General features: G+C 42.5%; 1 protein-coding gene across 1 annotated transcript in view; it reads left to right on the top strand.

Annotated features, from left to right (window-relative positions):
- LOC132397545 (low-affinity Na(+)/H(+) antiporter NhaS1-like) overlaps nucleotides 1-27,735 on the top strand; it is a 122,289-nt gene that overhangs the window by 71,271 nt on the left and 23,283 nt on the right. The window contains exons 14-15 of the mRNA XM_059976371.1: nucleotides 9,542-9,682; nucleotides 10,382-10,476. Coding sequence (XP_059832354.1) covers nucleotides 9,542-9,682; nucleotides 10,382-10,476 — 236 coding nt within the window. The remainder of the gene's footprint in view (nucleotides 1-9,541; nucleotides 9,683-10,381; nucleotides 10,477-27,735) is intronic.

Genomic DNA, 27,735 nt, shown 5'->3' with positions numbered 1-27,735 from the left:
ACACATAGCTGTCCACTCTGGTTCTCTAAGGGACCAATTTTATCCCTCACTATCTTTTTGCTATTAATATAACTGTAGAAACCCTTCGGATTTATTTTCACCTTATTTCCCAAAGCAACCTTGTATCTTCTTTTAGCTTTTCTAATTTCTTTCTTAAGATTCTTTTTACATTCTTTATATTTCTCTAGCACCTCATTTACTCCATGCTGCCTATATTTATTGTAGATATCTCTCTTTTTCCTAACCAAGTTTCCAATATCCCTTGAAAACCATGGCTCTCTCAAACTTTTAACCTTTCCTTTCAAGCTAACAGGAACATAAAAATTCTGTCCCCTCAAAATTTCACCTTTAAATCACCTCCATTTCTCTATTATATCCTTCCCATAAAACAAGTTGTCCCAATCCAGTCCTTCTAAATTCTTTCACACCTCCTCAAAGTTAGCCTTTCTCCAATCAAAAATCTCAACCCTGGGTCCAGTCCTATCCTTCTCCATAATTATATTGAAACTAATGGCATTGTGATCACTGGACCCAAAGTGCTCCCCAACACATACCTCCATCACCTAACCTATCTCATTCCCTAACAGGAGATCTAGTTGGTACCTCTATGTATTGCTGCAAAAAAACTATCCTACACACATTACAAACTTCAAACCATCTGACCCTTTTACAGTATGGGCTTCCCAGTCTATGTGTGGGAAAATTAAAATCTCCCACAATCACAACCCTGTGCTTACCACAAATATCTGCTATCTTCTTACAAATTTGCTCCTCCAATTCTCACTCCCCATTAGGTGGTCTATAAGTGTTACTACACCTTGCCTATTCCTCAATTCCATCCAAATAGCCTCCCTAGATGAACCTTCTAATCTAACCTGCCAGAGCACCACTGTAATATTTTCTCTGACAAGCAATGCAACACCACCCCTCTTGTCCCTCTGATTCTATCACACTTGAAGCAACGAAATCCAGGAATATTTAGTTGCCAATCATACCCGTCCTGCAACCATGTTTCACTAATAGCTACAACATATTTCCAGGTATTAATCCATGCCCTAATCTCATCCACCTTTCTTATAATGCTCCTAGTATTAAAATAAATGCATTAAGTAATTCTCCACCTCTTACTCTCTGTTTATCACTGACGGTGCCAACAACTTTACTATCTTCTGTTTCTTCCTTCTTCCATACATCTGTTCCTACACACTGGTTCTCCTCCCCCCCTTGTATCTAGTTTAAATCCACCGGAGCATGTCTAGCAAACCTACCTGCAAGAATATTTGTCCCCCTCCAGTTCAGATGTAAACCGTCCTGGAACAGTCCCACCTTCCCTGGAAAACTGCCCAATTATCTATAAATCTGAAGCCCTCCCTCCTGCACCATGTCTTCAGCCACATGTTGATCTGTGCTTTCTTACTATTTCTAAACCTGCCTGCACATGGCACTGGTAGCAATCCTGGATTGAGATTGCTATCCTGGAGGTTCTGACCTTTTAACTTGGCGCCTAACTCCCTAAATTCACCTTTCAGGACCTCCTCACTCTTCCTACCCACGTCATTGGTCCCTACATGGACCACGATATCCGGCTGCTCACCCTCCCTCCTGAGAATACTGAGAACTCGATCCGAGATATCTCGGACCCTGGCACCAGGGAGTCAACAGTCCATCTGGGATTCTCGATCTCTTCCACAGAACCGCTTATCTGTCCCCGTAACTATTGAATCCCCTATCGCTACTGCTCTCCTCTTTTCTCTCCTTCCCTTCTGAGCTGAGGGTCCAGTCTTGGTGCCAGAGGTGCAACCACTGCAACTTGTCCCTGGTAGGTCATCCCCATCAACAGTGTCCAAAATGATATACTTATTATTGGTGGGAATGGCCACAGGGGTGCTCTGCTCTTCCTGTCTATTCCCCTTCCCTCTCCTGACACTCACCCAGCTACCTGTCTCCTGACTCCTAGGGGTGACTATCTCCCTGAAACTCCTGTCTATTTCTGCCTCTGCCTCCCGAATGATCCGCAGTTCATCCAGCTCCAGCTCCAGTTCCCTAACATGGTTTGTCAGGAGCTGCAGCTGGATGCACCTTTTGCAGGTGTAGTCATCAGGGACAATTGTGCTCACGCTGACTTCCCACATACTGCAGATGGAACACTCGACTGCCCTAACTGCTGCCTCCATTACCTACTCCTAAGCTAATTAGATCAAGTAAGGAGCTTACCTGTCCTTACCTCACTGGGAGCAAGCTCATCCTCAGCGTCTGCTCACTGAAGCCCCTCAAGCCAAAGCCTTCCTACTCTGTCTCCCTCTACTACGTTGCCCACTCCATTAATCTGCTCACTTTTTAAAATTCTCCCGCTGCCTCACGTGCTGACTTTCACATGCTTGCGCAGTCGTGCCCCGTTCAAACTGCTGAAGAAATGACCTTAGTACCTTAGAATATCTTTTCCTCAAGACTGCTACTCATTTGTATTAATGTGTTGGAATCTGGAGTTTTACTCCAAGGTTCTTTCAGAAGTCAGGAAAAATGCACAAAACGTGTTGCTTTATTATCCTTTTTATTAAGCGTTGATAAAACAAAGGAAAATTGAAAGCAAATGACTATAGAGGCCTCCTAAGTGAAGGGAGAGACAAAGATCCAAAAAGCTAAGATAGCAGTCAATTGTAGTGCAGATTTTTTATTCCTACAGATAAGGGAAATTCCATTCAAGTTTTTAGATAAGAGTCAACCAATGAGAAAACTCTTAATCAAATAATGCAGCACCATGAGAAGCTTCCAGAATCATACCTGTGTTATACCAATATAGCCACTAGGGGACACATTGAACAATTGCATATACATATTGTGACCACTAGGAAGCATATCAAAGTGTTACATACATATAAGAATTACTTAAAATACAAACAGAGCATTAGTTGTTAAACTGAAAAGAAAATAAATAGTTCAATCTAAAAATTAAAGTCATTTCCAACAATTTCCCCCTTTGATTCTAAATCACATATTTAGAGGCATGACATCTGAAAATTCGGAGGCAGAAAATCTTGTGACATCTATGTTAAATATAAAATAATCAAAACACTAAATTTATGAAATATGAAAGGGTATATATTCTTCAAAATATTCATAGAATCATGTCATGTTTAGGCAGATTAGTAGGCATGCTTATGCAGGTTTGAAATTCTATTAATAATTGACTTTAAGCAAGTAAGTTATGACAAGGCATATTAGTATGAATAATATGATTTGTAATATTAAATAACACAGCTTCTGAGACTGAAGTGAATCCAGTCAAAGCAATTCCATCCATCAGATTGATGTATTTTAGCTGCTTCTTTATAAATATGATCAGCAGAACTAACTGTGCCTTCAGACCCAGGTACGTGAATATAAAACTCCTTACCTATAACTGTGCGTTGCTGCACCCTCCCACCCCCAGCTGCAAGGAGAAGATCTAATGCCATGCAATTTTGTAGAACTATTTTACTCATGTCATTTCTTTTGTTACTTTTCCCAAGGTAGTAGCTGTGTCGTTGCTTACCCTTTCTAAAGCTGCAGTAACTTTTTTAGTCTCTGCAACTCTTGCAACACTGTAAAAATGGGAATAAAATTGATGTAAAACTATCTTCTGAAATATCTCATTTACTTTGAGAGTAGGGAAGTAAAGGTAAGGTCCTCCAAGTGTGCGGACTGGCCAGTTGGTGTAGTGGCATCCGCACTAGACTTTGAGTCAAGTGGTCCCGGATTTGAATCTGGTGGCTCCTTGCATAATTTCCATCTGTGCTGGGTTGAGCATTGAGCTATCGACTTGGCCTTGTTTAAAAAAAACCCACCAATAACAGGCAAATACTGAAGAAACAGACATGTTGCCACCTGATGTGGCACAAGGCATGGAGAGGAACAATACCAATTACGTGGAAGAAAAGGGTAAGATTCGGCATGTCATCTAAAACTTACAGAACTTATATAAATTTGTAGTGGAGAGTATATTGACTGGCTGCGTCACAGCCTGGTATGGAAACACCAAAACTCTTTAATGGAAAATCCTACAAAAAGGAATGGCTGTGGCCCAGTCCGTCATGGGGAAAGCTGTCCCCACCATTGAGCACATCTACATGAAATGTTCTAGCAGGAAAACAACATCAATCGTCATGACCCCCACCATCCAGTACATGGTCTCTGCTTACTGCTGCCATCAGGAAGAAGATATAAGAGCCTCATAACTCTTGCCATCAGGTTCAGGAACAGTTATTACCCTTCAACCATCAGGCACTTGAACTAGAGGGGATAACTTCACTTAATTTCTCTTACCCCATCATTGAAATGTTCCTCAACCTATAGACTCGCTTTCAAGGATGCTTCATCTCATGTTCTCAGTATTTGTTGCTTATTAATTAATCATTATCATTTCTTTTTATATTTGTACAGTTTGTTGTTCTCTGCACACTGGTTGAACACCCAAGTTAGACGGTCTTTCATTTATTCTATTATGGTTATTATTCTATAATGGGTTTATTGAGTATGCCTGCAAGTAAATTAATCTCAAGGTTGTATATGGTGATATATGTGCTTTGATAATAAATTTACTTTGAAGTGAGTCAAGTTAGTAACACAACTTTACTGTGTGGATCCGACAAAACAGGCCTGCCGAGATGAAAATGTGCACTTGAAAGCCTGTGTAAAAAGAGGGAACTCTTTGTGCATAGGAAGCCCAATAGCTTCACTTAGCTATCAGACTGCTGCATGTGCACCTGCCACATATCTGGAATCAGTCCTGATATGTAAAAAATAATGCCTTATAAAGTTTCAGCATGAATTCTTGTTTTGCATTTCCAATTTTTGAATTCACTCCCTGGTTTAAAAAATAGTCTACGCCTTTATGCCTTCTACCAAAGTGCATGACTGTGCACTTCTTCTTTTGCCATTCTTCAGGTCTTTCTGCAGACTCCCTGCTTTATAAATATTACCCGCCCCTCCTCTAATTTGTGTATCTATATTTGAAATATGAAGTAAAGTTAGGCAAAAGAAGATGCTAAAAGTTTTTTCCAATATATAAAGAGTAAAAGACTGGATATCAGACTGCTGGAAAATGATGCTGGAGAGGTTATAATGAGAACAAGGAAATGGCAAATGAACTTAAGTATTTTGTGTCAGTCTTCACCGTGGAAGATACGAGCAGTATGCTGGAAGTTCAATAGTATCAGGGGAGGAGTGAATGCAGTGGCTATCAGTAAAAAGAAGGTGCTTGGGAAACTGGAAGGTCTGAAGGTGAGTAAGTCACCTGGACCAAATGGACTACACCCTGGGGTCCTGAAAGACACAGCTGAAGAGATTGTGGAAGCATTGGTAGTGATTTTTCAAGGATCACTAGATTCTAGAATGGTTCTGGAGAACTGGGAAATTGCAAATGTCACTCCACTCTTCAAGAAAGGAGAAAGGCAGGATAAAAGAAATTATAGGCCTTAATGGTTGGGAAGACGTTTTCAGTTGTCAGGGATGAGGTTTCAAGGTACTTAGTTAGATACAGTATGCAACAAAATATGCCAAAGTCAGCATCGTTTTCTTAAGGGGAAACCTTGTCTGACAAATCTGTTAGAATCCTTTTAGGAAATAACAGGCAGGATAAACAAAGCAGTGCCAGATGATGTTTACTTGGATTTTCAGAAGGCCTCTGACAAGGTGCCATGCACAAGGCTACTAAACAAGATAAGAGCCCATGGTATTATAAGAAAGATACAGCATAGATAGCAGATTTGGCTGACTGACAGGAGGCAAAGATAGCAGTAATGGGGACTCTCTTTAGTTGGCTGCTGGAGTCTAGTGGTGCTCTTGCAGGGGTTGATGTTGGTACTACTTTTTATGTTACATATGAATGATTTGGATGATGGAATTAATACCTTTATGGTCAAGTTTGTGGATGTTACCAAGATAGGTGGAGGGGCAGGTAATACTGAGGAAGAAGGGAGTCTGTAGAAGGACTTGGACAGATAGGGAGAATGGGTGAAGAAGTGGCAGATGGAATATAGTGCAGGGAAGTATATGGTCATGCATTTTGCCAGAAGGAATAAAGGCATAGACTATTTTCTAAAGGGGAGAGAATTCAAAAATCAGATGTGCAAAGAGCTTGGGAGTTCTTGTGCAGAACTTGTAGGTTGAGTTGGTCGTAAGGAAGGCAAATGAAATGTTTGCATTCATTTCTAGAGCCTTAGAATATAAGAGCAAAGAAGCAATACTGAAGGTTTGTAAGGTATTGATCAGACTGTTCTTGAAGTACTGTGAGCAGTTTTGGCACCCTTATCTGAGAAGAGGTGCCCTGGCATTGGAGAGATTCCAGAGGGAGTTTATGAGAATTATTCCAGGAATGAAAGGCTTATCATATGAGGAGTGTTTGATGACTCTGGGCCAGTACTCACTGGACATTTGCAGCTTTTTATTCCTCTAAAACCATCCCAGAATCAACTGATTCTTGCCTCTACAATCATTTCAGCTACATTTTTCAGAATACTGGAATGTAGTCCATCTGGTCCAGGTGATTTATCTACCTCTAAATTTTCAGCTTCCTAGGCACATTCTCCTTAAAAATAACACCATACTTCTGCCCTGGCACAGTCAAATTTCTGTAATGCTACTGGTGTCTTCCACAGTATAGAGAGAGACACAAAATATTTACTGAGTTAACCCACCATTCTCTGTTCCCTATTGCTTCCTTTCCTGTGTCATTTTCCAGTGGTCCGGTATCCACACTTTCCTCTATTTTACTCTTTATATAGCTGAAAAAGCCTCTGGCACCCACTTATATACAATTGGCTAGCTATGTTTTAGATTATTGAAATATGAAATTTTGTATTTCATCTTTTCTCTCATAGCTTTTATTTCCCCTCTCTTTGGCTTTTATGCTGTTTTCAGCTTCACGTCATCCACAGTTGCTTCTCCTCCCTTTAGAATGCTGCTTCTCCTTTAGGACGAAGCAATCATGTGTCTTTCGAATTAATCTCGGAAATTCCAGCCATTGTTGATCTGCTGTCAGCCCTGCCAGTCTCCCCTGTAGTCTGCTTTGGCCAGTTTCTTTCTAGTGCCTCTAATTACCTTTACTCATCTGAAGTACTGATGCATATGATTTTAGCTTCTCCCTCTCAAACTGCATGGTTAATGCTATCATATTATGATCACCATCTCCTAAGGGTTCCTTTACATTAATCTCCCTAATCTCATCTGCTTCATTATACAACATCCAATCCAGAATTGCCTTTTCCCTAGTGGGTCAGCCACAAGCTGATCCAAAAAGTTATCTCATAAGCATTCTACTAATTCCAGCACCAACTTGATTTTCCCAATCCACCTGCATATTGTAATCCTTGTGACCATTGTAACATCGTTCCTTTTACATGTCTTTTCTATCTTCCAATGTTACTTGTATCCCACATCCTGACCACTGTTTGGCAGCGTACCTATAACTTCTGTAAGGGTCTTTTTACCTCAGCCACAAGGTTTCTTTTGATCTTGAGTAACTTCTTTCTAAGGATTTGTTTTGTTATGTACCCCTTGGGTTCATATTCTCTGTAGACAATCACTTTACAATGTCGGGAGAATGAGACTGGCTTTTGACACTGTTTGAGCTGTTAGAGAGGGAGAGAGAGGGATATATGTTATGGTTTCTCAGCAGTTTGTTTACCTTTCCACAAGGACACTTGCCTGCTTGTAAAAAACAGTCTTACAGAGAGAGGAGGGTGGAGCAGTTTGATGGACAGCTGGTGTTCAGCATGCTGAAATAAATACCAGGTCAGCTGCTGGACCCGGAGACACACCATGAGAAACACAGTTCAGACACCTGACCAAGCTTTGTTGCACCCACAAGAAGGTGGGGTTTTGGAGGATCAATTCGGGAAAATTGATCTGTGGTTCACAGTGTGAAAAGGTGTGACTGGTGAGGAACTATTTGTGTGTCCATCCTTGCCTGGGTGATAATTCCACCACTGAAGAACGGTTGTAGGTATCATGTAGTCGGTGACCACAACAGGACTTCGGAAGACAGCGGGAAGATCAACGTCTCTCCCTCCCCCTCCCCTCCTCCTCCTCAACTAACTATCTCGAACTGAACTGAACTCTCTTCATCATCGTAAGACTCTACCCATTTACCCCTAGGTTTGAAACAGCCTAGTTTTGTTCCTATTTCCACACTTATGTGTGTATATATCATTGCTAACCTGATTGATATATTTGCATTTATAGTACTGTATTACATATTTTACTAATAAACACTATTAGTTATTAGCAATACCAGACTCCAAAGTGTTTTCAATTTTCTGCTGGTTCTTTACCTGGTCACAGGGTCCGTGACAGTTTTCACATCTTTTTTTAATCAACATAACCACCCACCTGCCTTTTCTTTTGATACGATGTGCATCTTTGGATGTTAAGCTCCTAGCTGTCATTTTCTTTAAATCAGCCTGTGATGCCCTGAATTTCATTCCTGCCAGTTTCTAACTGTGCCACAATATCATCTGCCTTATTTTATAAACTGCATGCATTCAAATATAAGATGTTTAGTCCTGTATTGACCACCCAATTATTCAATTTTGTTTCCAGGCTGCCTGAAGTTAAATTCTTATCCCATTCTGAACTTTTTTATCTTATTCTTTATTCTGGAGATTTCTGTAACTTCTGCACTCTCCTTCCCTTTTACTTTATCCATACTTTTACAGGCTTTGAACCCCTCTGCTCTCCCTACTATTTAGTTTAAAGACCTATCCACATCCCTAGTATACCACGACCTTGGTCGCAGCGTAATTCAAGTGGAATTACTCATTGGAACAGCTAAATCTGGTGCCAATTTTCCACAATTTCAAACCCTCTTCTCCCACAACAATCTTTGAGTCGTGTATTTACTTACATATCTGATGTTATTAACCTCAGCAATCAATCCAGAGATTATTACTTTTTTGGTTCTGCTCTTCAATTTATTCCCTAGCTCCCAAATTCTGTCAGCAGAACCTCTTTCCTCATTCTTCCTATGTTCTTGATACCCATGTGAATCATGACAGCTGAATCCTCCTCCTCCCACTTAAATATCCATTGTGCTTCTCTGGTGATAGTTCTTTTCATTTTTTACTTGTTGTACTCCACTCGGAGTCACCCTTCATTGGTGGAACTGGACATTCATATCTGATTAATAATTACAGTAGTTTTCATGGTCATTTTCAATTATGGAATACGATTCCTCTTACTTAAAAGCTGCAGGTACAAAAAATGTTATCTGTAAGGTAACAATACAGGCCCAGCCCCTTATGTCATGTGTGCACGAAGTACCTTCAGTGCGAACAAATTTGATGCATTGTAGAGAAGGTGAGCTCAATCATACATAGTGTATTAAAACAACATTTCAAAACTTTCTCTATTGGATGATATTGCCGAAGTGTTTGAAAGTGGAGATGAAGGGATTCCTCTTTCCATTGCATACTGATTCAAACACTTTCATAATTATCATTCAAAATGTAGTATATAATCCACAGTTAGATATTATCAAAATTAATGTGCTCTTTTTGTCTTACAGGTTCATGTTGATGAAATTTTGCCAAGTGCTAAAGCATTTCGTTGCCCTGACTGTGAAAAAAATATTCCATGGGAACCTTCCCCTCGTGAGATAGATGACATGATGGAAGAAGCCAGAGTACGCCTTTTAAAGGCTCAAAAGGTTAAATTATACAGATCATCACATTACTTAGATCTTTCTTGTGATTGTCTACCTGGAAATACACTCACTGGCCACTTTATTAGGTATACCTGTACACCTGTTCATTAATGCAAATGACTAATCAGCCAATCATATAGCAGCAACACAATACATAAAAGCATGCAGACATGGTCACGAGGTTCCTTTGTTCAGACCAAATTTCAAATGGGGAAGAAATGTGATCCAAGTGACTGACCACAGAATGATTGCCGTTGATGCAGATGGGGTAGTTTGAGTATCTCAGAAACTGCTCACCTCCTGGGATTTGCACAACAGTTTCTAAAGTTTACAGAAAATGGTGTGGAAAAACAAAAAAAAAAAATCTATTGAGCGGCAGTTCTGTGGGCAAAAATGCCTTGTTAATGAAAAAGTTCAGAGGGGAATGGCTAGACTGGTTGAACCTGACAGGTAGGTGACAGTAACTCAAATATCCATGTGTTACAACAGTGGTGTACTGAAGAGATTCTCAGAATGCGCAAAATGTCGAACCTTGAAGTAGATCAGCTGCAGCAGCAGAAGACCACATACATTCAGTTGCCACTTTATTAGGTGGCCACAGGTGGTACCTAATAAAGTGGCCATTGAATATCTGATTTTCTGTTACCAATATTATTTTAAATACTTTAACACTATTTTCTATTCTTTTGCAATTGCATTTAGACAAGTTACTGGCGGCAATATAGTACTGGTATGCTAAACCGTCAAGCTGCACGTACACTGATTAGCATCACTGAGAACATGATCGATTCCGGAAGGTAGGAACATAGTACTCAAAATTCTAGGTACTAGTTTATACCTTTTCGACTTTGCACCATGAATTAATACACAAGTTTGATTGCATAAATACAAAATGACCAGGGAAAAACTATTTTACTGTTTTCAGTTTTTCTGTCAAAGATTTGCAATACCAATAATTCAGATGGAATCCATCGATATTGGGATCTTATAATTTTAGAGACATAAGATGCTATAATTAAGAAATATGACTGGCCAGAATCAAGTAAAACGGGTAGAAGTATGGAATATTTGAGACTAGAGACTCCAGAAACATCTTTGTTATTCATGCAGGTGGGAAACATTATGGGAATCCTTCTGGTATTTGTTATATTTCTTTCATTTCATGCTATTTTTCCTTTTCATAATAAAAGGTGCTGATATTCAGAACTGTGATTTCCAGTACATGGACTACAGTCATCTTTTATCCCACTGGGTCATTTAGGTGTCCATGGCAAACCAGTGTAACTCCAGCCAGGCAATAAAGCAAGGTCCTTTAGATGTTAAAAATTAAATATATACTGAAAATACTTGGCAAGTTGGGTAGTATCTGTGAAGAAACTTGAAATTTTCAGATTAATGAAATCTGAAATATGTTAATAAATAATACAAAAACAAAGTGCTGCAAATGCTGGAGATTGGAAACAGGAAAATTTTGGAAATACTTGCATGCTCTTCTTGTGACAGTACGGGTTTACCCTGAGTACTCTAGTTTCTTTCCACATCCCTAGGATGTGTGAATTGCTAGGTTATTTGCTGAGTGGTAGAATGTGGGAAGGGGCATAAGTTGATGGGAATTTGGGGGCAATAGGTTACAGAGGAAATTTGTGGACGATGGGTTGTTCTGTGAATGGCTATGGAGACCATAAGTCAAAATAATATATGGAAATATTTAAGGTTCTTGTGTATATGGAGGTTTTAAGTTTGGATGATTTGATTTTGTACTTGTTTGAAGGGTGCACAGTTTTACAGAATAACCTTGGATTTGTATAACTAGATGTCAGATTTCTTAATGATTAGTTCAGTGATAAGTATTGCTGGTATCAAAATCTCATGAATTCCTAGTTACTGCCTTTTCCAAATATTATTAAAAAGTTTCTTGAAAAAGGTCTTGCAAATAAGGCCCTCCACAACTTTGTAAAAAGTGTACTTGTTAAAGCTTTCCATGTCTTTATTGGATTCAATAAAATCCAAAGAGTTTTGATTAGAGGGAGAAAATGATAAATTAAGAATCATCTCAAACTGTTTGATCTCCTGTTCCATTGAGCTGTAAGTGAAATTTACCACTGATTGGGATGTCTCATTTTAATGAACTCTGTAATTCTTGACTAGTTTTACTTTCGTGAGTTCTACCAGTTTCTTGCTAATTCTCTGACAAGAGACCTATTGAACACTCAAGTGAACAGTGGCTATCAAGTTAAAATGCACTAGGAGTGAAAATTCTCTAATATGAGAGTTTCCACTGATGCCCTGGCACAACTGATTGGAATTTGCAGTGGAAATCATGAATATTGACCATGTCAGATTACATATTGGCTACAAAGATGGGTTCAGTAAACTTGTTTTTTTTTTCAAGTTGAAACTATTTGACCCATTGGTCATGTTGGCAAAATTGAGAAAGATTTCTGTCTATGCATCTAACACCTACATTTGCACTTACTCAAACTTGCTGGTTTCTGTGATAAAATATTAGGAAAGCAAGATAGTCTGCCCTCTCCTTGAATCCTATTACAGTGGTGCAAATAACTTAGCCCATAGCTGCCTAATTTGATCAGGTCAATTAACGTGATGGCATTGTTTTATGTTTGCTGAAGCATACAAGAGCATCTCATAGTTACTTCACTTTCCAAAGCATTTCTCCTAGCAGCCATCCCCGTGCTGTGAGCCAGCCATGCTCAGTAGACAGTGCTGATTGTTTGAAAAGCTGTTCTTTAAATTTCAGATTGATTACTGTTTGCAATTTCCATTAAGAACTGAAGACTGGTTCTTGTTTGATTTTGATAGTTCTGTCTTTGTTTTAGATTTATGACAGTAATAGATGTGAAGAAACATTGGGAACTCAAAGGAATTTATATTACCATCAGGAAAAAGCTGGAAGACTGGATATATAATGTCAAAGGGGACAAATATAAGCCATACAAGCAAGTAGAATATTTTAAAATAATGTGCTTTCTTTAACGAGTAGTCAATATTTAACCTTGTTATATATCATGGGCATGGTCTTTTTATTAATGATAATAGTTGCCTACTTAGCCTATTGACCAACTATAAGTAGTAAACATTGACACACTTATGTTCAAAATCAGCAAAGATGAAATGTAACTGAATCCTTTTTTAAAAATTAATATTCAGGGATTACCATTAACCAGAAATTAAACTGAAGTATCCCAGTAACTGACTATTAAGTTCACAAGCCTGAAGTCAGGAATGTGTTTGAGTCCTCTTTACTTGCTTGGAAGAGTGCAGCTTCAACAGCATTCCAGAAAGTCAGAACCATCTAGTAGCCCACTTTATAGGCACCCTATTCATAACCATTTAGTTGCTTCATCACCAATTCACAGTAGCAGGGGTTTGTATCATAGAGAGGTTGCACTACAACAACTCAGCAACTCCAGAATGGCACCGTCCAATCCACAGTATTTACTATCTGGAAGGATAAGGACAGCAAAAGCATGGGATTACACCATTCTGACTTGGAAGTACTGTATATTGCTGATTTTAACTGTGCCTGGATTTGGATCCTCATCTTCCTTACCAGGAAACCACAATAAGTGTGGATTGAAAATAACATCTCCTCCTCACTGACAATTAACACAGGTGCTCTCAAGGATACATCTTAGCCTGCTGCTCTACTCTCTACACTCATGACTGTGGGCCAGTCATAGCGCAAACATCGTTTAAGCATTTGCCAGTGACACAGCTATTGTCGTAAGAACAGGAGTGAGATATGTAGATCAGCTGGTTGAGTGGTATCACAACAGCAACCTTGCACTCAGCATCATTTAGACCAAGGAATTAATTGTGGACATCAGGAAGGGAAAGTTGAGGGAACACACACCAGTCCTTGTTGAAGGTTCCTCAGTGGAAAGGGTTCCTGGGTATCAGGACTCTGAAGATCGATGCTCAGGCCAACATATTGATGCAATTGCAAAGAAGACACACCAGTGGCTATATTTCATTAGGAGTTTGAGGAAATTTGGTACGTCATCAAAGACTCTTGCAAATTTCTATAGATGTGCCGTAGAGATCATTTTAACTGGTCGCATCATCATCTGTTATGGAGGGGACAGGATCTGAGAAAGCTGCAGAGGGCTGTAAACTCAGTCATTTGCCTCCCCACTATTGAGGATATCTTCAGAAGAGAATGCTTCAAAAAATGTGGCATCTATCATGAAGGACCTTCACCACACAGGATGTGCCCCCTCTTCTCATAACTAACACCAGGGAGGGGGTACAGGAGCCTGAAAACACACTCAACGTTTTAGGAACAATTTCTTCCTCTGCATCATCAGATTTATCTTTGGACCATGAACCTATGAGTAGTACCTCACTTTTTGTATTTCTTGTTATAATATTTTCTTTGCTTTGCACTCACTGTACTGCTGCCACAAAACTACAAATTTCACAACATATGTCAGTGATAATAAATCTGATTCTAATTCCTTACAGAATTATAGGTATACCTCTTCTTAAAGACTGCAACAACTGAACAAGGCGACTCACCGTCAACTTTTCAAGGGCAGTTAGTGTTGGGCAATTAAATACTGGCTAAACCTGCAGAGCATATATCCTTTGAATAAATTAAAAGTAAAATTGGCCTCAGTGATGCTGCCAATGCAATTGTTCAACTTAAATCAAGGTAATTGTGAAATTGAACCAGGCAATTCTGGGTATAATTTCACATTTTCCTGGCATCAGGCAAGTACTCATTGACATTAAACCTTTCACAATATATATTTCTACCTGCATAAGACTTGCAGCTCAAAGGTCCACAGCAGTCATTATGGAAGCATCTCAGAGAAATATAGTGGAACACTCTTATTTAAACCAAGAGAATTGAGTGCTGTGTTCTTCCCTTGCTATTTAGTGACCTCAAGAGATCTGGACAACTTCAGAAATGAATGAACATTGTTCAGAGTCTACAGGGTGTGCTGTGGCTTGAAGGATTTTTTTTTCTCTCCCCAGCCTTTAGCTGCTGTGCTGCTCATTCATGGGTACCGCAGTGGTGGCACCACTGAGTGCATTCCCTGACCTGGGTGCTTTGGGATGGGTGTGATAGGCCACTTGGGTAAATTCTAGACCTCAGGGCATGCCTGTTTACAAAGAAACTGCTCCTACACCTTCTTCCATTCTTGATGTTTGATGAGTAGGCAGGTCAAGCTTAAACTTAGGCTTAGGTTTTCAACATCGCTAACCAGAGATATGTGAAATTCTTTGGGGACCTATGATCTTATTCTCATTCCTTGATATTATGTCCCTAAAATCCAAGTTATGGCGACTGTCAGTTATCAAGTCTCTTTGGAATATCCTGAAAAATGGCATAATGACTCACTGCAGATCTGTGCTATTTTTCTCGATTTGTTCACTGCAGCATCAGGAACTGCTCATGAAGTATTTTCCTTAATACTTAAAGTTTATTCAACATAGTAAGTATACATTGTACAAAAGAAAGAAGTTTATGGTTCTTTACACTTGTGATGTCATTCAGTCTGTATATTTAGTATTGTTGATTCTCTCCATTGGTAGTATGAGCAATATTTCTGAGGGTCCATCCTGCAGTGCCAATTTTTGCTTATTCTTGCCTTTCCATTCAGGTAAATCTTGTTGCATGACTTGGTCCCTCCGAACCAGCTCTCAAGCATCTTCAGATGGTCAGACATGATGATGAAGTGCATGTAGAAATGTCTGGGCCAGTTGCTGAAGAGCAAAGCTTCACTTCTCTTACAGTTGACCTTGGCCTCCCACTAATGCCAATTCAGACTGATCGGAGATCTGCTTTTTTGTGATATTTTGGGTATGGATAGATAACAATTTACTATGCTTCTGTTCCAGTGTTTGTGAACAGAGGCAGTCCACTCCTTAAGTGCAGATTATGAGAAGAATTTCTTGAGAGATAATATCATGCTTTATAGCAGCTCCTGAAATGTCTTCATCTTGAGGAAAACCTCCTGGGGGGAATATGGGATACTTATTATTCCAGTCGCTGATCACATTAGATTACATGTCAGCCATATTAGTTAATCAGCAAATGTAGTAAGAACCAGCAAGATAAGGATTGGAGTGGAAAGTGCCAGTGGATGAGTTGAGACTTTATTGTAAGCAACAATTAATTGGATGGACCCTTGTGGTCTATGCCAATAAGGTGCAATGACTTCATTGTAATTGCTGCCTGCTACACAAACTTGGAAAATTTAGATAGTAGACTGTGTCAGAGGAAAAGAAGCAAGGAGACATGAAAACTATTTATTAGAATCAGGTTTAATATCACTGGTTTTTGTTGTGAAATTTGTTGTCTTTGCAGTAGCAATACAATGGAATATATAATAATAAGGGAAAACATGAATTACAGTAATGTAGCGGTGTGCTACACGCAGCGCTAAAATTACGACACGGAGTCGGTAACTGCAGTCGAAGGAAAAAACTTTATTTGAAAACTTCAGCCTCACTTTTAAGCCTCCCTCAACCGGCCCCCCATGGTGCAGAGGCTCCAAAGCTCTGTGCTCGCAAACCCCCGTAGGCTATCTAATTGTGAGTCGGTTCGGATGCGCCAGGAAATGGGTTGCCACATAACTCCCCCCCCAGAACCGGCGATACACCCCCCAATGTCCACAGTCTGGGCCAGAACCTGCTTGGGAGGTCGGCCTCTGCGCCGAGGCGCCGGAAACTCGGCCGGTTGCGCCAGGTCCACATGGGCCGGTTTGAGTCGGTCCACCGTGAAAACCTCCTCTTTCCCCCCAACGTCCAGCACGAACGTGGACCCGTTATTCCGGAGCACCATAAACAGCCCCTCGTATGGCCGCTGCAGCGGCGGCCGATGCCCGCCCCTTCGTACAAACACAAACTTACAGTTCTGTAGGTCTTTGGGTACGCAGGTCGGGTGCCGCCCGTGCTGTGAAGTGGGTATGGGGGCCAGGTTACCGAGCCTCTCGCGTAGTCTGCCCAGGACTGCTGCGGGTTCTTCCTCTTGCCCCCTTGGGGCTGGTAGGAACTCCCCGGGGACGACCAGGGGCGCGCCGTATACCAACTCGGCCGACGAGGCGTGCAGGTCGTCCTTGGGCGCTGTGTGGATGCCGAGTAGGACCCAGGGAAGCTTGTCCGCCCAGTTGGCTCCTCGCAGGCGGGCCATGAGGGCCGACTTCAGGTGACGGTGGAAACGCTCCACTAGCCCGTTCGACTGTGGGTGGTAGGCAGTTGTGTGGTGCAGCTGAGTCCCCAAAAGGCTAGCCATAGCTGACCACAGGCTGGAGGTGAACTGGGCGCCTCTGTCGGAGGTAATGTGGGCTGGTACACCAAAGCGAGATATCCAGGTGGCGATCAGGGCTCGGGCGCAAGATTCGGAGGTGGTGTCGGTGAGCGGGACGCCTCTGGCCATCTTGTGAACCGGTCCACGATAGGAGGTGCCGCGCTCCGCGCGACACTGGCAGGGGGCCCACGATATCCACATGAATGTGGTTGAAACGCCGGTGGGCGGGATGGAACTGCTGCGGTGGGGCTTTGGTGTGCCGCTGCACCTTGGCCGTCTGGCAGTGCATGCACGTTTTGGCCCATTCAGTGACCTGTTTGCGGAGTCCGTGCCAAACGAACCTGCTGGAAACCATCCGGACAGTTGTCCGGATGGAGGGATGCGCCAAGTTATGAATGGAGTCGAAAACGCGGCGCCGCCATGCTGTCGGGAGGACTGGACGAGGCTGGCCGGTGGCGACGTCACAGAGTAGGGTCCTCTCACCTGGGCCTACGGGGAAGTCCTGGAGCTGCAAACCGGAGACTGCGGTTCTGTAACTCGGAATCTCCTCATCCACCTGCTGCGCCTCTGCCAGTGCCTCAAAGTCTACCCCTTGGGAAAGGGCATGAACGGTAGGGCGAGAGAGCGCATCCGCCACGACATTGTCCTTACCGGAGACGTGCCGGACATCCGTCGTGTATTCAGAGATGTAGGACAGGTGGCGTTGCTGGCAGGACGACCAGGGGTCGGACGCTTTCGTAAACGCAAAGGTAAGCGGTTTGTGGTCCGTGAACGCGGTGAAGGGCCGACCCTCTAGGAAGTACCTGAAATGCCAGATTGCCAGGTAGAGCGCCAACAGTTCCCGGTCGAAAGCACTGTATTTGAGCTCGGGTGGTCGCAGGTGTTTGCTGAAAAACGCCAGGGGTTGCCAGCGACCTGCGATGAGTTGCTCCAGCACCCCACCGACTGCCATGTTTGATGCGTCCACTGTGAGGGCGGTAGGGGCGTCCATTCTGGGATGTACTAGCATTGCGGCGTCCGCCAAAGCTTCCTTCGTTTGAACGAAAGCGGCGGCGGACTCCTCGTCCCAGGTAATGTCCTTGCTCGGACCCGACATCAGGGCGAACAGGGGGCGCATGATCCGAGCAGCTGAAGGGAGGAAGCGGCGGTAGAAATTGACCATACCTACGAATTCCTGAAGGCCTTTGATCGTGGTGGGTCAGGGAAAGAGGCGGACCGCATCTACCTTAGCGGGCAGAGGGGTTGCCCTGTCTTTAGTAATCCTGTGGCCCAGGAAGTCAATGGTATCGAGTCCGAACTGGCATTTGGCAGGGTTGATTGTAAGACCGTACTCACTCAGTCGGGCGCAGAGTTGACGGAGGTGGGACAGATGCTCCTGACGACTGCTGCTGGCTATGAGGATGTCATCCAAATAGATGAATGCGAAGTCCAGGTCCCGTCCCACCGCGTCCATTAACCGCTGGAACGTCTGTGCGGCATTCTTCAGGCCGAACGGCATGTGGAGGAACTCGAAAAGGCCGAAAGGGGTGATGAGAGCCGTTTTGGGGACGTCGTCAGGATGCATCGGGATTTGATGGTACCCTCGGACGAGGTCTACCTTGGAGAAGATCCGTGCGCCGAGCAGGTTTGCTGCAAAGTCCTGAATGTGCGGCACAGGGTAGCGGTCCGGTGTGGTAGCCTCGTTCAGCCTGCGGTATTCGCCGCACGGTCTCCAGCCTCCTGTCGCTTTGGGCACCATGTGCAGGGGGGAGGCCCATGGGCTGTCGGACCGCCGGATGATCCCCAATTCCTCCATCCTCTGGAACTCCTCCTTCGCCAGTCGGAGCTTGTCCGGGGGAAGCCGCCGAGCGTGGAGGGGTGGTCCCTGGGTCGGGATGTGGTGCTGTACGCCGTGCCTGGGCATGGCCGCTGTGAACTGCGGTGCCAGAACCGATGGGAACTCCGCCAGGACCCCGGTGAAGTCGTTGTCGGACAGCGTGATGGAGCCGAGGTGAGGGGCTGGCAACTGGGCTGCACCCAGGGAGAACATCTGAAAGGTCTTGCCGTGTACCAGTCTCTTCCTGGGCAGGTCGACCAGTAGGCTGTGAGCCCGCAAAAAATCCGCACCCAGAAGCGGTTGGGCTACGGCGGCCAGTGTGAAGTCCCACGTGAACTGGCTGGAGCCGAACTGTAGCTGCACCTGACGGGTGCCATAGGACCTTACTGTGCTGCCATTCACGGCCCTCAGGGGGGGACCCGGTGCCCTGCTGCGGGTGTCGTAACTCGTCGGAGGTAAAACGCTGATCTCGGCACCAGTATCGACCAAAAACCGGCATCCCGACCTTCTATCCCACACATACAGGAGGCTCTCCCGATGGCCAGCCGCCGTAGCCATTAGCGGCGGCTGGCCCTGGCGTTTCCCGGGAACTTGCAGGGCGGGCGACAATGGCGGGCTTCTGCGCCCCACCGCTGGTGGTAGAAGCACCAGTGTTCATTGGGCCGAGGGTTGGCGGGCTCTGCGGCCGGTCCTGGACTGGTTTGCTGCCGGGAGCGTGGCTGGGAGATCTGTGCGATGGACGCCCCGCTCACCTTTTTGGCGTTCCACAGCAAGTCCGCCCGGGCTGCCACCTTCCGGGGGTCACTGAAATCCGCGTCCGATAGCAGCAGGCGTATGTCCTCGGGCAGCTGCTCCAGGAATGCCTGCTCAAACATGAGGCATGTGTGTCCGTCGGCGAGAGACAACATCTCATTCATTAAAGCCGATGGAGGTCTGTCGCCCAAGCCATCCAGGTGCAGTAAACGGGCAGCCCGCTCGCGCCGTGAGAGTCCGAAAGTCCTGAGGAGCAGGGTTTTGAATTCCGTGTACTTGCCGTCTGCCGGGGGCGACTGTACGAACTCCGCGACCTGGGCCGCTGTGTCCTGGTCGAGGGAGCTCACCACGTAGTAGTAGCGGGTGTCTTCTGAGGTGATCTGGCGAACGTGGAATTGGGCTTCGGCTTGCTGGAACCATAGGTCCGGGCGCTGTGTCCAGAAACCCGGCAGTTTCAACGAAACCGCATGAACAGAGGCGGCGTCGGTCATTTCTGGTCCAAAAATCGTTTGGACCGTCGGGGTCACCAATTGTAGCAGTGTGCTACACGCAGCGCTAAAATTACGACACGGAGTCGGTAACTGCAGTCGAAGGAAAAAACTTTATTCGAAAACTTCAGCCTCACTTTTAAGCCTCCCTCAACCGCCTCCCCATGGCGCAGAGGCTCCAAAGCTCTGTGCTCGCAAACCCCCGTAGGCTATCTAATTGTGAGTCGGTTCAGATGCGCCAGGAAATGGGTCGCCACAGTAATACATATTGGGCTGGCCAGTGGTGCATTGGCATTAGCTCTGGACTTTGAGGCAGATGGCCCTGAAATTGATTCCGGGCTGGTCCCAACCTGGGCAGCAGCAGTATCTATCTGGAAGAAAGACCTGGCAATCTACTTCCATATCTTGCCACGAAAGCCACACTATCCATAGGATCGCCATGAGCTGGAGATGACTTGACAGCACTCAACAACAATGTACAATTAAATAAATAATGCAAAAATAAAAATTTAAAAAGTAGTGAGGTAGTATTCATGGGTTCAATGTCCATCCAGAGATTGGATGGCAGAGGGGAGAAGCTGTTCCTGAGTCATTGAGGAAGGCATTAAAGCCAGCAAGAACAAAATGAGTAGGAAGATGAAATTCCTGCCTAACATTAACATCTTTATTTCCTATTAGGGACTATCTTTAAAAGACAGACATGTCTCCCATGCCTTGCTTTGAAGGTCTATCTGCACTGTATAACACATCAATGAATGAAACCCCGACCCCCAATTTTTAACCTCTCCCTGCTTCAGTCTAAGATTCCCTATTGCTTTAAGATGATTATTATCATCCTAGCAGTGAAGAAAAACAAGGTAATGTACTTTCATATCTCCTGCCCAGTGGCTCTGAGATCCGGTATCATGAAGTTCTCCAACAGGCTGGCTATGGCATGGATCAACTCCAGCCTCCCAGGCAATCTCAACCTACTGCAATATGCCTACCCCCAAGACTGGTCTATGTTAGACGCTATCTCTATGGCTCTACAGTAATCTCTGTAGCATCTGGACAGTAATGACACCTATGTTAGACAAAGGTTTATTGACTAGAGCTCCACCTTTAATCCTAGAATTCCATGCAAATTTATCTCCAAACTCCTAAACCTGGAACTCAACACTTAGATCTGTAACTGAATCCTTGATTTCCTGAAACAGACCACTAACAGTAAAGATAGGCAGCATCATGTGCGCTGGGTTATTCTCAAAATTAATGCTCCACAAGGCTGCATCCTCTGACCTCTACTGCCTATGGACTAATGACTGCATGGCCAGATTCTGCCTTGACACCATCTACACAGGTTTACAGATGATATCACCAGAGTGTGCTGTATCTTAAAGATGATTATTTGGAGTACAGGAAGGAGCTAGAGAGCCTAGTGGCATGGTGTTATGACAATAGCCTTTCCCTTGATGTCAGCTAAATAAAAGAGCTTGGTCATTGACTTTGGGAAGTGGGACAGTGCTCCTTTTCACATCAATAGTGCTGAGGTCATGAGGGTTGAGAATTTCAACTTCCTAGGAGAGAACAGCCCAAATAGCCTTTTCTGGTACAAGCATTCTTGACTTGCTGGTAAAAACATGAGTGAGCCCAGAGAGTTCACTTGCATCTCTACTTCCTTGGAAGGCTAAAGACATTTGTCATGTCCCCTTTGGCTCCCTGCATTTTTTTTTAATTGATGCACCATAGAAAGCATCCTCTCTGGATGCATCACAACTTGGTAAGGCAACTGCTCTGCGCGTGTTCAGAAGACACTATAGATTTGTGGGCATAGCAGTCTTCCCACCATGGACTTTACATGTCCATGACTTTATATGGACTTTATATATAAGGCAGCTAGCACAGTTGAAGATCCCATCCACAATAGACATCCTCTCTTCTCCCTCCTTCCATGGGGCAGAAGATACAAAAACCTGAAAGTGTGTGACACCAGGTTCAAGGACAGGTTCTATCCCACTGTCGTAAGACTATTGAATGTTTTCCTAATATGATAAGGTTGAATATCAACCTCACAATCTACCTTTGACCTTGTACCTTACAGCCTGTCTGCACTTTATACTGTAATACATTATTCTGCACTTTTATTGTTCTATCTCAAAGCAATTTTGTGACAAACTGATCTATATGGATGATATGCGTGACAAGTTTTTCCACCTTACCTCAGTAAGTATGACAATAATAAACCAATTTATCAATTTGCCAGTTATTTAAGTGGATTGCTGCAACATCAGATTCATTGGAGAGCCAGTGAAATTGCATCCACGGTAGATCTGTTGTGGTGGTATTACAGTGGATCCATTTCCTTGCTCAGATAGGAGATAATTCTGAACATCACCAATCTCTCAAAACACTTTATCACATTAAATGTGACTGCTACAGGGTGATGGTCATTGAGGAAGCTCACCCTGCTCTTGGACACGGATTGACCTTCCATCAAAACTGGAAAGTAGGTTATCTGAAAATATTGCATGTATCCACCCTGTTCTCACTTTCCTGTTGTCTGTCTCTCTCATCCTTCGCTCAAAATTTTAGAGGATGTTCTCCAAATCAGTACTATATCCACTGCAGACTTATATAGCTATTTTGATTACAACTCCTCCCACTCTGGTTCCTGTGACAATTGCATTCTGCTATTCTAATTTCTCTGGCTCCATATTTGTTCTGATGATGACAACTTCCACAGTAGTGCTTTCAAGATGTCTTTCATTTTCCCTCCATCATCTTTGATGGATCTATTATATCTCCTCATTTCTCATTTCTTCTATCTCACATCTCCTCCCACAAAGAGTTATGATAGTATTTCCTTGTCCTTAGCTTTTACTGCATTAACCTTTAAATAAACTTCTATAATTTGCATCGCTTTCATTGTGATGCTCCCAACAGATGGAGACGCTTCCCTTTCAGCCCTGTTGATTGCGCTATTTTTTCCCTGACTTACTCTATCATCTCCATCATTATCCACCTCTCGTAGTACTCTCCGATGTAATTACTGGCATTGCATCACCTGCTATTTTACTACTTCTTAACAGATAGTCTTTCAGCTGAATGCCATATATTAAATTACAAGTGTTATAAAAGATTCATTTGTGCCACTTGTAATATATGGTGTTTGGTTCTCACAAATAGAGAAATCAAACACGGGTTAAGTCACTTGGTTAAGTGTGCAGTTCAAATCAATGCACCATATTAAAAATAGTGCTTCCAGTTGCCAGTTACTTTAAATCTCCATCCAACGTTCACTCTGATATGTTTTTGACCTGTTACACTGTTCCAAAGGAAGCCCAAGATCACTCATTGTCTGATTAAATGCATTATAGCTGTCAGGATATGACAGTGGTTATCTGAAGTAGTTGAATTTAGCTTTTCCATTTTGTGTTGGAACTGGCCAGTTCTGATTTTTAAAAATAGTTAATCAATCTGTAATGTTAATTCAGTTTTTCTCCCCCCTCGGAGGCTGGCTGATCGCTGAGCATTTCTATTAATATCTGCATCAGATTTCAAAGGGCTGCAGTGTCAGTTCTCTCTTCTAATTAGTTGTGAGTAATGAACTTTTGCCACCACCTTTTAGCAGGCACCATTGCCTCACTCATATACTGCTAGTTTCCCTTTGACTTCACCGAAGAGACATTTGCTTTATTCTTTCCACCCTGTCCCTTTTTCACAACTGATAATATGCTTGTTTTCTAACTTTTTGTAGTTCCAATGGAAGATCAATAACCTTTCTACATGTCAATTTTAATATTTCTATAACATAGTATAATTTCACCATGTGACTTTGTTTATATCTCTCAGACTATTTATCTATACTGTCACATGTACTGAAAATTGGAATTGGTTTATTGTCACATACAGTACAATGAAAAGTTTGTTGAGCATACTGTTCATACAGATCACATAGAAACATAGAAAATAGGTGCAGGAGTAGACCATTCGGCCCTTCGAGCCTGCACCGCCATTCAGTATGATCATGGCTGATATCCAACTCAGAACCCTCTACCTGCTTTCTCTCCATACCCCCTGATCCCTTTAGCCACAAGGGCCATATCTAACTTCCTCTTAAATATAGCCAATGAACTGGCCTCAGCTGTTTCCTGTGGCAGAGAATTCCACAGATTCACCACTCTCTGTGTGAAGAAGTTTTTCCTCATCTCGGTCCTAAAAGGCTTCCCCTTTATCCTTAAACTGTGACCCCTCGTTCTGGACTTCCCCAACATCGGAAACAATCTTCCTGCATCTAGCCTGTCCAATCTCCTTAGAATTTTATACGTTTCAATAAGATCCCCCCTCAATCTTCTAAATTCCAGTGAGTATAAGCCTAGTCGATCCAGTCTTTCTTCATATGAAAGTCCTGCCATCCCAGGAATCAATCTGGTGAACCTTCTCTGTACTCCCTCTATGGCAAGAATGTCTTTCCTCAGATTAGGGGACCAAAACTGCACACAATATTCTAGGTGCAGTCTCACCAAGGCCTTATACAATATTATACAATGCATTGAGGTAGAATAATAACAGAATGCAGAATGGCTTATAACAGTTACAGGGAAAGTGCAACACAGGTAAACTATAAGGAAGCAGATTATGATGGTAGATTATGAAGTCAATAGATCATCTTAACATGCAAGTGAACTATCAGTAGCTTTTTAAAGCTGTTCTTGACCCTAGTTGTAAATGCTTTCAACCATGTGTATCTTCTTGCCTGATCAAAGAGAGAATAGAATGTTTGAGGTGGGGGGGCGTCTTTGATTATGTTGGCTGCTTTATAGAGGCAGCGAGAAGTACTGACAGAGTCAGTACAGGGGAGGCTGGTTTCCATGATGTGCTGATCTCTGTAGTTCTTTTGCAGTCATGTACAGAGCAGTTGCTGTGCCAAGCTATTATGCACCCAGATAGGTCACTTTTCATGGTGTGTCAATAAAAATTGATAGGGTCAACTGTGATGTGCCAAACAAAAAATGTGCTTTCCATACAAACAAAGCTCTGGCAGAGTAAAATGACGTGTGATTAGCTATCTTTCTAGGTGTGGAATTGCAGTGTACGCACTAGGATTAAAAGCTGATATACGAATGCGATTTGCTATTGCAGGATGGTATATGAGAACGGATTTAAATATTGCCATTGTCTTATGGCTTCTGCTCCCTTTCCATATTTGATGAAGAGTCTAGGTCTGAAGCATTGACTGTTATTCCTCTTGGTATATGATGCCTGATTTGCTGAGTTCCTCCAGTAGTTTGCGTTTATTGCCTGCCAATCTCTTGATTGCATTTGCGTCTTAATTGTCTCTTTATCACAAGGAAGAGGAGAACCCAGTGAGGCATTCTGAGACAGCCTTCCTCTTGTGCAGGTGATCTCTCTTATTTTTATCATTATGGACAAGAAGAGGTGTAGGATGAATAATATTTCCATTATCAAAGGCTTATCAACTTGCAAAGTGTTGTGGGAGGTAAATATTTATTGGATTGATTGGTATTGCTAGATATTGGAGAAGATGTTGGTGTAGGGGAATGGGTAGAAGAGCATGATAACCTTGTGTATATGATCTCAGCCCATTGCTGTCAATTTTTTCTTAGTTGACTCTGGACCCCTGGCATGTATTTCAGTAAACTCCAACAGTATATGGTTCTCAGTAAAGTAATCTCTCTTGCCTTTATCCTTACTGGCTATCATAATGTGTATTGAAGCTAGCTGACTGTTTGAGGATCATTGCCTTTTTTCGAATGCTGAGCAGCAAAGTGGCAATAGCTAAATTTAAATATGACTGCATTTATTTGAAACGGTGCTAGCTGCAATTTGGTTCATCTTTTGAACTGGGAAACCATGCTACAGTGCTGTTGTTTGGAGCCAGCTCTGTAATCTTTAGAGAAGTTTAGAACTTTTAATATATTAAGAAAAATAATGCATTCATTTCATTTTGAAGCATCTCTGGACCTTTTTGCTTTTAGAATTGCCATGATCTTCAGTGTAAGCTATATTTCCACACAACATGAATATTTGAGTATAGCTGGTACTTTGGATGTTTTCCAAATACTGTAATAAATTAATTGCATAGAAGCAAGCAACTGAGCCCATCTATTCCATTCTTATATTTATATTACATTGCCCGTACCTATTTATCTAATCCGATAGCTTTTTTCTTCTACTTACTACTTCACAGTTCCTTAAATCTAACTTTATGGTTAATTTCAACCACTCCTTGTAATAGCAAATTCCACTTTCTAACCATAATACAATAGCTAAATAACATGTTAGAAATCTGAAATAATAACAGAAGATTGCTAGAACTACTCAGCCGGTTAGGCAGTGGGTTTGAAGGGGGGTGGGGGAAGATTTTTCTGTTCAACAACTTTTAATCAATTTACTATCAAAGATCATTGACCTGAAATGTTAGCTTTTGTTAGTGTCTTCACAGATACTGCCCGACATGCTGAGTGCTTACGTGACTTTCTGATTCTATTCAATATAGTAGATTTTGATTAATTAAGACATATTGGGACCAGTACATTTTTGGCTCAATGAAGCAGCTGCCCTATTATCCATTGTTTCATGGAAATAGTTTTTTTAAAGTACTTAAAAAAAGACAAACTGCTGTTTGAGTAACACAATATGTATTAAAATGAATGTTGAAATATTTTTATTGGGGGAAACCTTGAAAGAGGGTGTACAGTTACAAGGTAAGAGGCTATTCATTTGAAGCAGATGCAGAGAGTGGTGAATCTCTGAAATTCAATACTCCAGGGGATTGTGGAGGCTAGATCATTTTAGAAGTATTTAGATGGGGTGTAGATACATTCTTGAAAAATCAGGAAATTGTGCTCAAAGAGGAATTGAGAAGAGTGTAGATTGTCTATCATTCAATATAATCATGGACAATCTGGGAAGGGGGCAGATGGTCTACTGCTGCTCTTATTTCTTTGTATTTTTTATTAATAAACCAATTTACAGTAGTTTCTCCTTGATCCATACTCCTGAGATTAGCAAGTGGATTTGGTGATTTTGTTCAGTTTCAATAAAGTGGTTAATATTTGTAACTTCTGTGAGTACTTAACTAATGGTCAGGTCCAGACTTCACTCCATATTATTTTGTAGCTTTGTGATTTAATTATCAATCATAAATCATTTAGTAGCAAGGAGGGGGTCAGGTGAAGAAATACAAAATTATAAGAGGTTGAGAATTAAATCACTGGCACAGATGTCTGTAACCAGAGGGTATAGTTTTAAAGTAGGGAGGAAGGGTTTTAGTGGGCTGTAAGGATGTTTTATTTCATCCACAGGGCAATTGGAGTTTGGAATGGATTGTTTGAAAAGGTGTTGGAAGCAGAGAGTCTTAAAACATTTAGGTATCTAGATCAGGGGTTCCCACTCTTTTTATGCCTTCGAACCCTTCCATGAACAGAGGGGTCTGTGAACCTCAGGTGGGGAAACCCTGATCTAGATGAACACTTGAATGCCAAGGCCTTGAAGACATAATTGTTGATAAAGGGGAGTAGCATAGATAGGTATTTGACAGTAAGAGTGGACAAGTTGCACTGAAGGCCCTGTTTCTATGCTCAATGCTTCGCTGATTTTGTTATTTTATTTTTGTCTGGATATCAGTCAGATCATAGAAACTTGAACAAGAAAATCAAGTTAACATTCTTCTGGTGTTCTTTGGGAGTGCTACACCCTCCCTGGTTATATGGTTAAC

Source organism: Hypanus sabinus, chromosome 7 (genome assembly GCF_030144855.1).
Source record: "Hypanus sabinus isolate sHypSab1 chromosome 7, sHypSab1.hap1, whole genome shotgun sequence".
Lineage (NCBI taxonomy): Eukaryota > Metazoa > Chordata > Chondrichthyes > Myliobatiformes > Dasyatidae > Hypanus > Hypanus sabinus.
Note: the sequence above shows the minus strand (reverse complement) of the source record. Positions and strands in the feature narration are given on the sequence as shown.